Below are 14,589 nucleotides of genomic sequence, written 5' to 3' on the forward strand. Positions count from 1 at the left end.
AAAGATACATAATGGAGGCGAACACCTTTATCCATGTGATCGGGTTGAAAAATTGTTAAGACACTAAGATATTTTTCAACTTCTTTTGACATGAAACCAATGGTAGCCTTAATTCACAAATAAAGAAACTATATAATCACCAATGCAGTGTTGAGCACTCATTTCATCGTTCGACATTTACGTATTGTATGTATATATATATATATATATATATATATATATATATATATATATATATTATATATATATATATATATATATAAGTTCAGCAAAAATTTAGATTCAAATGAATATGGTGCTTACTTTAGATGCACCAGAATTCTGTATGGTGTTATCCATAAAAATCCTTGGAGTGATTATAATCAAAATAAGCAACAAGAATATATTTTTTGTATTAATGGAAAACCTCTATAATTGGCTGATGAATACTCAGCATTTTAAAACTGTTGTAATACTTACAACATTTAGTAAAATGTAGTACGAAACGATCGTACCAAATTACCGGAGTCATTCTTGTTGCTTATTTTGAGAACATATATATATATATATATACAGAGGGAGAGAGGGAGAGGGGTGGAGAAAGAGAGAGCTTGTGAAGGTCCCCTAATCCTGTTAAGTATTTATAGTATCACATCCCTCTATACCTACCCATACCAACAACACACCGGCTAGCACCACCACCCCTCACACACAGACACTCTTCGACCCCTCCGCACCCTCCACCGTGCCTATCCGCCTAAACGATCGTGTGAAGTTAGTTTTAAAGCTTGTTGTCAGTTATCGCCGTTGCCACCATCGCCATTATCAACTATCGTCGTCATCATCAGCATTATCATTATCATCATCATCTTATTCATAAATACTAATGTCAGATTAACGTTGTGTTTTTTTTTCTTTGTTTTGTGTTGGTTTTCTTTTAATTTATGTTTTTTTTTTTTTAATTTGTCAGTAATTATTAACATTGATCACGTCTGAACACTTTCTGCATTGAGTAATTAAGGTTATGTGTGTGATAAAAAAAAAAGAGGGAGAAAGAGGGGAGAGGGACAGAGTGGGGAGAGAGTGCGGGGGAGAGGAAGAGAGTGGGGGAAATGAGAGAGGGAGAGAGGGAAAGAAAGGTCTGACTGCAGAATTATGGATTTTATTTCAGCACATGCCTAAGTCCCGTCACAACTACTTACAAAGATCATTTATAGAATGCATGTGATCAAATTATAAACAAACACATCATAAACAAGATAATGATGATGATGATGATGATGATGATGATGATGATGGTGATGATGATGATGGTGGTGGTGGTGATGATTGTGGTGGGAGTGATGATGATGATGAGGAGGAGGAGGAGGAGGAGGAGGAGGATGAGGATATGGATGATGATGATGGTCGTGGTGGTGGTGGTGATGGTGGTTGATGATAAAAACAATAAATGTTGAGTTTTTTTATAAATAGGTATAAAATATGCGTTTGTCTTTGTATGCATATATGTGTGGATTTATGTCATATATAGTTATATACAGTCGTATGTATGTATGCATGTACGTACGTACGTATGTATATATGTATGAACACATTATGACTTTATGCATTGGTATATGTGTGTATGTGCATGTGTGTGTGTGTGTGTGTGAATGTGTGTGTGTGGATCTATATTTTCATTTGTATGTATTTCTACGTGTAACGGATGTTTGTTTGTAATCATGTATGTGTATGTATAAGATATCTGGGGATGTATTCCTATTCTCAATTATATCCACTTATCTTTGAACGTGTTTGCGTGCGTGAGCCTATAATCACACAGATATACAACGGACAGACAATACACACAACACATACACACACACACACGCTCGCGCATCTCAAAAATCCAGGTTCGTTAATCCGATGTCGCATTAAATGCGAATACTTATTAATCTATATTTTTATTAATAACAACAATAAAAACAATAACGATAATAATATTAATATTAATGGTTTCAAATTTTGGCACAAGGCCAGCAGTTTTGAAGGCAGACGTCCAAATCGATTAAATTAACCCCAGTGCTCAACTGGTACTTATTTTATCGACCACAAAAGGATAAATGACAAAGTCGACCTCGGTGACATTTGAACTCAGAATCTAAAGTTGGACGAAACGCCGCTAAACATTTTGCCCGGCAAGCCAACTCGCCGTTTCGTGCACATATGCTTGTGATGATAGATATATTGAGCTTGGTATATTTGTACCCCAGTGTCACTTTGATGACATGTGCTGCTCTCTATATAACTCAATAATAATAATAATAATAATATAATAATAATAATAATAATAATAAAGATTGAAAGAAGAAACATGGCAAAATATTTGGTAAACAGCAAACAAGACCTGCTACAATATGCTGCTAATGCAGAAGGATTTACCATCAACAGACTTGAGAGTGTTAATGAATTCCTTTCACGAAAAGCCAACAAGAGAGAAGAAACTTTATTCTGCATGGAATTATATGGTCAGTTACACCGTAAAATTAACAACTGAAAAAAAAACAAGACGCATCATGAATGTGGTTCAGCAAGGGTGACCTTAATAAAAAGGCTGAAAGCCAAATCATCGCTGCCCAGGATCAGGCATTGAATACCAGCTCAGTGGAAAAGGATATATACCACACAAGTGCAACGAACATCTGCATAATGAGTGGGAAGAAGGTCGAAAGCGTGACTCACATTGTTAGTGCTTGTGAAAGTCTTGCGCAGAAAGAGTACAAGCGCAGACACGATAAAGTAGACCAAAACCTTCACTGGCTACTATACCAGCAGTATGGATACGTGGTAACAGGTGTTTGATACCAACATACATCGGAAAAGGTAATGGGCGAAAACGAGAAGGCAAAGATCCTCTGAGATTTTGACTTCCAGACAGACAAGGTGTTAGATACAGTGACCTTTAGGAGGGACAAACAAGAATGCCTAATAGTCGACGTGGCAATGCCAGGAGATTAACATATTATGAAAGAAAGAAAAGGTTGATAAATATGGAAACCTGAGAGTTGAGATCATCAAGATGTGACAGCTAAAAGGGTCAAACATAAAGGTTGTCCCTGTTGTTATTGGAGCATTGGGTTCAATACCACCCAACCTGAAGAAACATCTGGAAACTTTATAAATACCCTACAATTTAGGTGTATAGCAAAAATCAGCTTTACTCGGAGCTGCACACATATTGTGTAAAGTACTGTCTGTCTGAGATCGTTGTTGTGATTTGACAGCCAGTACAAACCTCCGGTAGACACAATTCATTAAAAGGAGGAGACAGTTATAAGTATCTAAAAGTCTTAGAATATTGCAGAGTACTATCTATAGAAATGAAAACGAAAATTGAAAAGGAGTACATCAGAAAGGTAAGGAAGCTGATGAATTCAAAGCTAAATAGTCCGAATCTAGTTAAGACTGTAAATACTTGCTTAGTATCATTACTTAGATACTCAGTAGCTTTTGTAGATTGGACAAAAACTGAATTACCAAAGCTGGACAGAAGAACTAGGAAGGAATTCATTATGAATGGAGACTCCATGCAAGGGCAGGAGTAGCAAGATTATAATTACCTAGAAAGGAAGGTGGAAGAGGGTTAATATCAGTAGAAGACTTTGTGGAGTTAGCTAGAGTAGATTTAGACTCCTATGTAGGTAATAGTGAAAAACGTTTATTGAAAGCTGCTAGAGTCACAGAAAAGCATAGGGAAACCAAAAGACAAACGAAGTTAAAAAAAAAACAGAGAAAAAAATAAAAGTTATCTAACTGGCAGGAGAATGTTTTGCATGGAAGATTCCCAAATATAGTTGCGCAAATAGTAGTAGTGAGACATGATTATGGTTGCAGAAAGGAAGGCTGAAAAAAAAGACATAAAGTTAGACAGCACAAGATCAAGCATTAAGGACTAATTGGATAAAAGCCGAGATAGGAAAAAACCAAGTACATTCCCAATGTAGGCTACGCAAATCAATAGAGGAAAGCTTACTCGTATTGTAAGTGAATGTAGTATGCTGGCACAGAAAGAATATAAGAAAAGATATGACAACCTAGGGAGAGTAATCCACTGGGAGTTATGTAGAAAGCTAGGATTTGAACATACTGATAAATGATATGAACATGAACCTAGTAAAGTACTAGAAAGTAAGAAATATAAGATGTTGTGGGACTGACAGAGTAATAGAAGCTAGAAGGCCTGATTTAGTAGTAGATAAAGAGAATAGAAAGTGCCAGATAATTGACTTTACAGTCCCAAATGATGAAAAAATCAATATGAGAGGTATAGAAAAAAATAACAAAGTACCAGGTCCTAGCCATTGAATTACAGAGACTATGGAAAGTGCGGGTAAAATGTATCCTAGTAGTTATAGGTGCATTGGGAACTATCCCTGAAGATTTGAACAGATGAACAGATGAAATAAGAATAAAACCCAGTATAGTACAGCTGCAGAAAACAGTGTTATTAGGGACAGCTAGGATACTTAGGAGGGTTCTTGGCATCTAAAGTTACTTGTTGTAGCCCGATGTTAGGATTTTTTTCTTTTCCAACAGTCTAATCTGTTGTGTGTACATGAATGATAATTATTGTGGATGTTGAATGTTACCCACGATAATTAACAACCATATTTCAAAGTTTATTATGTCCGGAAAGAGACCCTGTGAGACCTCTGGCAGCAGAATGCTGTCTGCTCTCACAGAATCTAGCAGAGCAAACAAGATCGAGCACTCAGAGAAGTAAAACAATAATAATAATAATAATAATAATAATAATAATAATAATAATAATAATAATAATAATAATAGGGTTTTAAATTTTGGGCACAAACCCTGCAGTTTTTAGGGAGTGGGGTAACTCGATTGTACTAACCTCCAGTGCTTCACTGGTACTTATTTTGTTGACTCCGAAATGGTGAAAGGTAAAGTTGACCTTGGCTTAAATTGAAATGAGAAAGAAACAAGCCGGAATAAATATTGCAAAGCACTTTCATCCGACACGCCCTAATGATTTTGCCAATCCATCGCCCTTAATCATTTCTAATTTAGGTACATAGTCAGCAATTTTTAAAGGAGGAGGTTAGGAGATTAGTCGATACCATCAACCCCAGTACTTCACTGGTACTTTATTTTCTATCGACCCACCCCACCCCAGGGATGACAGGCAAAATTCACTTTAGCGGGATTTTAACTCAAAACTTAAGGGACCATAACTAAATACCACTCTATTGTAAACTTTCGAGCCAGGCCCCCCGCTTTGAGGATACCCTGCTCCCTCCTTCCCATCCGTTTTGAAAAACTTAAAACGGCTCGGAGGTCCTTCTCTTCCTCCTGACTAGGCAATAGTAGAAATTTACGGAAGTTTTGACGGTTGAAAATAATAAAGTAATCTTTTATTTTTCACTTTTTTCAGTCAATAGACTGCGACAATGCTCCGTCACCACCTCAAAGAGTTGATGTTTTTAGTGGAACGAATCAACCCTAGTACTTTTTTGAAAGCCTGGCACTTACTCTATCAGTCTCTTTTGCTGAACAGCTAGATTGCGGGGATGAAAATGCACCAACACCGGTTGTCAAGCGGTGGTGGGGGATAAACACAGACACAAACACACACACACACACACATATATATATATATATATATATATATATATACGACGGGCTTCTTTCAGTTTCCATCTATTAAATTCACTCACAAGGCTTTGGTTGGCCCGGGCCTATAGTAGAAGACACTTACCCAAGGTGCTGCGCAATGGGATTGAATCCGGAAACATATGGTTGGGACGCAAACTTCTTACCACACAGCCAAGCCAAGCCTATGTAGAACTAACGTGGGGTGGGGTTAATGGGCAGGCGAATGCAAAGCTGTCGTCTAATCTCTAGGCTTTTTTTTATATTTACTTAAGCCATTCCACATACACATTACCCTTGCATGCAATCATACATATACACATACATATGTACATACATGCATACATACAAAACCGTCTTGGGTTAAATATAGAGAACCCCCTACCGCCACACACACATACACTTTATTAAATGCATACATAACCATCAACACAAAGAATAATGGTGAAATATTCCAAGCAAAACCTCTACCAAGTGCAAACATAACTGGTCGGATATTGTTGTGTGGTACAGAAAAGGAAAAGCATGTATCCTCGTGGATGTCAGCTGTGCTGCAGTTGAGAAGACCTCTTCAAAAATCAAAGAGAACGATGATAACTCTGGACAATTGCTTCGGAACCTTCAACTTCTATACCCAGAATATAAATTTACATTTCCACCAATTACAATTGTTCGGTGCACTTGGTTTTATGAGTAAATGCCTAATTGACAATCTGGAAAATCTGGGGGTTTTAGTAAAAGAAAACTAACACGCACATTGCAAGTCCGCGCTTGAGTATAATACGCCGGGGAGTTTTAGGGAGCTGTACCTCTGAAAAACCTAAACTTTGTGTATAATACGCACCCCTTCTCTAACTTGAGTCAAGGAGGTCTATATAACGTCCTTGGTTTGTAAAAATGTATACGGTAACGTCCTTTATTATTATTGTATATATAACAAAATGCAAACGTGTAGCTTTTTTGTGCATTTTGTTTGCAAAAAATAAAAAAATATCAGTAATAACGTTTAGTAACTGTTGCTTACTGCAAGTTATGGATGAATCTTTTATGACTTCATTGCTTTCAAGCTTAGCTTAAGGTATTTTCGCGCCTGACATCATAAAATGCGTCTGAATAAACATTGCCGAACAGCAAATAGAGACTTGGACATTGCTCAGAAAATAATTTTCATTTTTAACCTCGTATATAGTACACACTAGGGATTTTGACCTTTAAATTGGGGGGCGGGGGAATGCGGATTATACTCGAGGATTTACGGTATGCAAACTTTTCTCAAGCTCAAAATACAACAGTTTTTGCTATCTGCACTCCAAAGATGGAGATTCGTCTTTGTTAGAAACCAGCGCCTTCCTTACAGGAAGATTTCAAAAATTAGAACAGAATGTTGCCTCAGTGGCAGCAAATGCCTAAGTGACAGTAAATGCCGAGGTAACAAACAATTTAGGTAAGCTAGAGTTTTCAGAAAAAGAAATCAATCAACTAATTCGCACATTACAAATACAATCTGTAAGTGGAACAGTAAAACTATGCAAGACTTTTCTCAAGTTTAAAATGAGACATTGTTTTATTTATCTACGTTCCAACGATAAAGCTTTGAATCTTTGTGAGAAACCAACTCCTTCCTCATAGGAAGAATTCAAATAATTAAAAACAGAAGAGAACATGTATACATACATACATACATACATACATACATACATACATACACACACACACACAACACACACACACACATACATACACACACACACACACACACACACACACACACACACACAAACATACATACATATAAAAGAATTTATGTTCCTCTTTTACTCCTTTACTTGTTTCAGTCATTTGACTGTGGCCATGCTGGAACACTGACTTTTTAGTCGAGCAAATCGACCCCAGGACTGATTCTTTGTAAGCCTAGTACCTATTCTATCGGTTTCTTTTGCCGAACCGCTAAGTTACGGGGACGTAAACACACCAGCATCACAGTTGTCAAGCGATGTTGGGGGAACAAACACAGACACACAAACACACATGCACACACACACACACACACACACACACACACACACATACATATATATATATATTATATATATATATACATATATACAATGGGCTTCTTTCAGTTTCCGTCTACCAAATCCACTCACAAGGATTTGGTCGGCCCGAGGCTATAGTAGAAGACACTTGCCCAAGGTGTCACGCAGTAGGACTGAACCCGCAACCATGTGGTTGGTAAGCAAGCTACTTACCACACAGCCACTCCTACGCCTATAATTATTTGTTCATTTGTCTATGTTCGTAAATGCTTATGAGAACAATCTTTATAACCCAGGATTCTCAGTCAAAGAAAGAAAGAAGCTAAGAAGCATTTTACAAATACACTCTTTTAATAGAGAAGTAAATATAGACAAAACTTCTCTAAAATTCGACATGTAATATCATTTTTGTTATCAAATTCTTGCGATGAAGCTTTGTTTTTTGTTGTTGTTTTTTTTTCCCATAGAAACAAGCTCCCCTTCCATGGAAAGAATTCAAATAATTCACACAAAAAGAAAGAGGAAAGAAACAACATACATCACCGTCAAGGGCAGACGTACAGGTATAGAGAACCACCGTTTAAACCGTGTTTTCGGACGTTTCCCTCTACAATTAGCCGACCTAACCCGACACAGATCAGGTAGATAAGCAACTGATTATTTAGCGATGCGGCAGGGTGGTGGAGGCATGAATGAGAGAAACACAGTTTATTTACCAATTTAACATTACTCTGACAGATTTAAAAATTACTTTTCACCACATCAGATCCCTCTTACGATGTTGGCAAACATTCATAAATCCATATATATATTCATGCACTCTTACATTCAAACATACATACATATATACATACATACACACATACACACACACACACACACATACATACATACATACATACATACATACATACATACATACATACATACATACATACATACATACATACATACATACATACATACATACATACATATTAGCATACATTTCTTCATAGATACACACACCTGCATAAACAACCACACACGCTCACACACACACGCACCACCCTGTGCCTTTAGCACTTATAACCAATAAAAGAAATCATCATCATCGTCATCATCATCGTCATCATCATCATCATCATTATTATTATTGAGAGAACAGCGCATGTTATTAAAGTGACACTGGGGTACAAATATGCGAAATCCAATATACCCATCATGACTACCTGTTTGATAAAAGTACACCAGGCACATGCATCAGGACCATATTTGTGCGACATGGTGATCTCATATCAAGATAAACAGAGCATAACCTTGTAGGTGGGGCCCAGTTAGAATTTTCATCAAGTCAAGAAGCCCATCCCACTCAAACGGTCCTTGAATAAGGGTTGCTTAAGGATGTTGAACGAAACACCCATGTTTCCAGAGACGAATTATTCAAACCCCAAAGAATTCCTCTCAGCACATGGCTATGATGCTCCCCACTACTTTTGCTCGTGATCAGGAATGCACATATCGTCAGCCACTGGTTAAAGTCAAACGACTGACAAGCAAATCTGTGGTATTGAGCAGAATATTTGCTGTAGACCATCTTTTATACCAAGACAAAACAATGTACATGATAATACTTCCAATCAGTTAAGATCAAAAGCCATGAGAGCCACTGCCTGGTACTGCATCAGGAAATTATCATTATTATCATTATTATTATTATTAGCCGAGAATCTACTGTGATTCAAGGACCCAGAGGTTCTTGCCAATACATTTATTGGTTACTCTTTTAATTCCTCTGCTTCTAAACTCAAACACACACACACACACATGCCCATGCACATGTGCGTATTATTTACATATGTATAAGGAGAGAGTAAGTATGCGTAATTTGTTTGTTTATGTGGAGATGATATTTGTTTTTTTTAAGACTATAAATATGTATACGTTGTTTGTAAACTTTGTAAGAGTTTACACTTTGAGCACATTTAATTATAGTTTGTATAAGCACACATACATACATACATACATACATACATACATACATACATACATACATACATACATACATACATACACTTTCAGCGTCATACCTATTATTACTGGAGCAACAGGGTACATACCAACCCGTTTGGAGTAAAGTGTAGCTAAACTTGGGTTCTTGAGGAGAGAAGACAAATCTTTATTTCATACGCTACAAATGATCACGATATGTGAGACTATAAAAATCTGCAAGACCTTCTTAAGATTTAAAGGACGATGAACAAAACAACATGTTTTCTTTCATAATCTTACTACAAACTAGGTGGCCAGTCAAAATTTATTCTGAATTAAAAAGATAAAGAGAACATATATACATACATACATACATACATACATATACTCATGCATACATGTATGTGTGTGTGTGTGGCGTGTATATATATTTATATATATATATATACACATGTATGTGTGTGTGTGTTGTGTATATATATATATATATATATATAGGTTAAGGCCGCATATATATAAATCTCACAAGCCGTCCCGCCACCTTCGTGCGCAAAATGATAATTACATACGTATACGTGCGTCTGTATGTGTGTATCTATATATATTATATATATATATATATATATATATATATACATGTATGTGTGTGTGTGGTGTATATTTATATATATATATATATATATTATATATATATATATATACATACACACATACAGACGCACGTATACGTATGTAATTTATCATTTTGCGCACGAAGGTGACGGGACGGCTTGTGAGATTTATATATATGCGGCCTTAAACCTTCCGTTCGCCTGCAGTTATGCATACTAGCAAAAATGTCTGTAAAAGAACAACAGAGGTACAAAGACAAAAATAATAAAAGCAAGATAACCGGATAGAAACGGGTGATATTACGTAAAACCTGACAAAAATAGTGAAAGAAGTTTGTTTTACCTATATAGAATACACTCGAGTTCTGAAGTATATGTTCATGCAGGTGTTGTGTGTCAAGCTTAACTCCAGGGTAATTGTTCTTACTCAGCGAATTCATTTCCATCATTAAAGAATACCTAGCGGTCTAGAAACAGCTTGGCTGTCTCTAGAAACAATATGTTTTTAATCGAAAACAATTCATGTTTCTCGGAGAAACGTCGGTTTTCTATTTAAGAGATGCCATCCTGTTAACTACGTTAACTACCGCCGTGGTGAAGTTCGAAACATTGTCTTTTCGAATCTTGTTTATTTTCATGTCGAACCTACTAATGGCGGTTTTAATGAAACCATACTCCACTTTTGATAAATGCTTGTCGTTAACATAGTTATAGTTACCATACTTGAGACATATCGGTGAAATAGTTGACGTCGTCTTCCGGGCTCGTACGTCGTGGATTCGTGGATATTGTTTTGTGTTCTTAATTAATTCCCGATCTGACTTCTCCACGCAGCATTTTCTATCGGATATTCCGAAACCCTGGATACCACTAATTTGTCAAGACATGTTATATTTTTAAGACTTCATCATTTATATATTTATTAATCTTTTTATATTATCATCATTATTGTTATTACCTTAATCCTTTTGTATTCCAAGATGTTAGCTTGTATTAATATATATGTGAGTCAATACTGATGTTTGCTTTCCAGTATATGTGTATGTATGTTTGTACATATTTATATATGTGTATATGAATGTATAGCGATGCGTATGTGTATTAATATACTTGTGCTGATAGACTTAAAGCTATTTAAGTGTAGGTGTACGTACGATTAGGAGCAAGTTTTTATCTAGGTACGTATAATGTAAACATGTATGAGTTTTGTGAATTTCTCTCTCTCTTTCTCTCTCTTTCTCTCTCTCTCTTTCTCTCTCTCTCTCTCTCTCTCTCTCTCACACTGTGTGTATGTGCTATATTTCTTTTCTAATTATTTGGATTCTTTCAATGGAAAAGAGCAGGCCTCTTACAAACAACTCTCCACTGGATGCAATTATAGATAAAAACAACGGTGAAGTGGTACATATAGAATATTTTAAAAGTCTTCCATATTTCAACCATATGCGGTCTTCTGGGTTTCTTTTTTTTTATTTCCGGGATTTTATTTCTAAAATGTAAATTAAATAGTGAACGAGCAAGTTTTCAAACCGTCGAACAAGGCTCTTTCATTGAAATTTAGACAACGTTAACGGGGATAGTCATATATATATATATATATATATATATATATATATATATATATATATATATATATATATATAATAAACCTTTACATAAATAAATAACGTGAAATACACGAAGGGACGAACAAAAAGACAAACGGGTCATTCAAAGCCTTCATTCTTCAGTCAGAAACTGATCCCTCATCGCAGATTTCGGCTGTTTATATATATACAGCTGCGTTCATATGAATGTATGAGCATACACACAACTGGATATGTTATCTAGATGTATAGACATGTGTATGTGTATACATGTATGTATGCATGTATGTATGCACATATGTATGTATGCATGCATGTATGAATGTACACGTATTTGTTAGTGTACAATATCTTTGTTCGTCTGTATTTTTACAGTCTTCATCGTTTCAATTTCTTAATATTTTTCCATTTTCTTTTTTTTTTTTTTTTTAGATGCTTCAAAATCAAAAAATTAAACACACTGTTGGGATATATATATTTATATATTTTCAGAAATGTATAAACAGTCCGGCGTGTATTTTAGTCTGTTAAATAGCAGTACAGCTGCATAGATACAGTCAAATTGTTTACGATGTGGATTAAAGCCAAGGCGAGACAGGCTGAAAATGCACTGGCAAAATGTATCCGAATTACAGTAGCACTAATTAAATAATAATATCAATAACAATAATAATAATAATAATAATAATAATAATATAATAATAATAATAATAATAATAATAATAATGATAATAATAATAATGTTTTTTTAAAAAAAAAGGGTGATGAGGAAAACCATGATGTAATGCTATTGCTTAACTGACAATGTCACTTCTTGCAGCATCTACTGATCTCCACTCTTCTTCTTCTTCCGCTCCTTCTACCAACCACTACCATAACCATTATCATCATATCATCACCATGTACTTCTACAACATACATATACAATTATATATGTGTGCGTACATATAATATATGTATGTATCTTTTATATATATATATATAGTATTATTATATATATATATATATATATATATATGTATGTATGTATTATATATATACATATATACATATAATCTTTTGTGTTATTCAAATATGAAAAGTGCTTCACCCTACAGGATTTTTGAAGTATGTGTGTATGTGTGTGTGCGTGTGTATGTGTGTGTGTGTGTGTGTGTGCGTGTGTGTGTGTGTCGTGAGCGTGTGTAAATTTATAAAACTATGGAAATTACAAATCACGACCCGTGGTTTCATGTGGACGATCGGGTGTACACATCATTGTGTTGGAAAGCCATAAAATTATGACCTATATAGAGGTGATCGTATGGGTCACGGTTGGAAAGGTTTTCACTGCTAAGTTAGTGCTGGTCTGGTCTGGTCTGGTCTGCGATAAACAAAAATAGCAATATACGTGTGTGCATCTGTGTGCGTACATACATATATACATATATATATTTATGTACATGTATGTATGTAGGTACGTATGTATGTAGGAATAACTTTATTAAAAATTCATTTGTTTTAAAGTGCATCCATTGAAGCGACAACAATTCCGAAATTTTATGTGGACAGACACAGCGTGCACACGCGCGGGGGCGTGATTACAGACAAGTTACGCACATACACAGACATAAACATCAATGCACATAAAAATAAATGTAAGCATAAAAGCTGGTTGACTAAGACAGTGTTATCGAAAGCGCATAGGTATAACTATAGAAAACATAAAACAAAATGACATAGATATGCACAAGCACACACACATATATACATGTGTGTGTGTGTGTGTGGTGCACATGTGTGTATACATTTGTGTATACATACATACATACATACATACATACATACATACATACATATATGCATGCATACATACGTACGTACTAGTTGACTGTAAGCTCCTCAAGAAGCACTCTCTTCCTGATGATCTCCTATACAGCCCCAAAACAGCTGGGCTCTCTTACCTCAGAGAAGATCTCAGCATACAAAAAAGAAAAAGACTATGCAAAGAGATGTTGCCCAGAAGCTTGAAGAAGACAGTAGAATTGACAGAGTAGAATGACCACTACATCACACTTTGAAGGTTATGCGTTTGCAATCCAGGAACAGGAGAGATTGCCTCAAAGTACCTTGTGAACAAGAGAGACAGTGACGATCTTGTAATCCCAAAGTGAAACGCACGTGTAAGCTATGTCATGTTTCTTTGGAAAACATTACCCATGTGATTAGCAGCTGTCCTAAAATATCGTCACGGTACTACCTCCCTATGCGGCACGATGTTGTTGCTAAATCAATTTACAATGCCATCTGCAAGAAAGACTGTCCTGAAATAAACTTAGAAAATCCTTCTGTTATGGATTACATTCATTAACACCAACTCAAGGAATACTGGTGGAATATTCCCATAAAAATTTCTGGCAAATGTAAACATAACAGGCTGGATATTGTTGTTTGGGACAGAGGGGCAAAGGTATGTACCATTATAGAGGGTGTACCATTATAGAGGTATGTACCATTATAGAGGTATGTACCATTATAGAGGGTGAGACAAGATATCTCCAATAGCGTAGCTGATAAGGGAGGGGAGAGGACCATCCACCTCGGGCAACGCTTTTATGGTGGAGAGAAGGGAACACTTTGGGGATCTACTATATAAATTGCAGAAGCTTGGAGACCAGTGGAGCGGAAAACTTAAGGCCTGCTCCGAGCGAAACACACTCTAACTACGCCATATGCAAGTGAGCACCATGTTCGAAATTCTGACTCTTCCGGCATCCT

At 35.9% G+C, this 14,589-nt stretch overlaps 1 protein-coding gene across 3 annotated transcripts in view; it reads right to left on the reverse strand.

Moving 5' to 3' along the window:
• The window catches only part of LOC115215688 (solute carrier family 35 member F4), a 159,044-nt gene that overhangs the window by 84,658 nt on the left and 59,797 nt on the right, over positions 1-14,589 (reverse strand). For 2 of the 3 annotated variants that reach the window (XR_005000665.1, XM_029784964.2), the window contains exon 1: positions 10,590-11,446. The exons of the other annotated variant lie outside the window; for it this stretch is intronic. Coding sequence is in view for 1 of the 2 variants with exons in the window: in XM_029784964.2 (XP_029640824.2) it covers positions 10,590-10,695 (106 nt within the window). In the remaining variant the exon portion in view is untranslated. Of the gene's footprint in view, positions 1-10,589; positions 11,447-14,589 lie in introns of those variants that run through there. 3 annotated transcript variants of the gene reach the window in all.

This window comes from Octopus sinensis, linkage group LG9, assembly GCF_006345805.1.
Source record: "Octopus sinensis linkage group LG9, ASM634580v1, whole genome shotgun sequence".
NCBI lineage: Eukaryota > Metazoa > Mollusca > Cephalopoda > Octopoda > Octopodidae > Octopus > Octopus sinensis.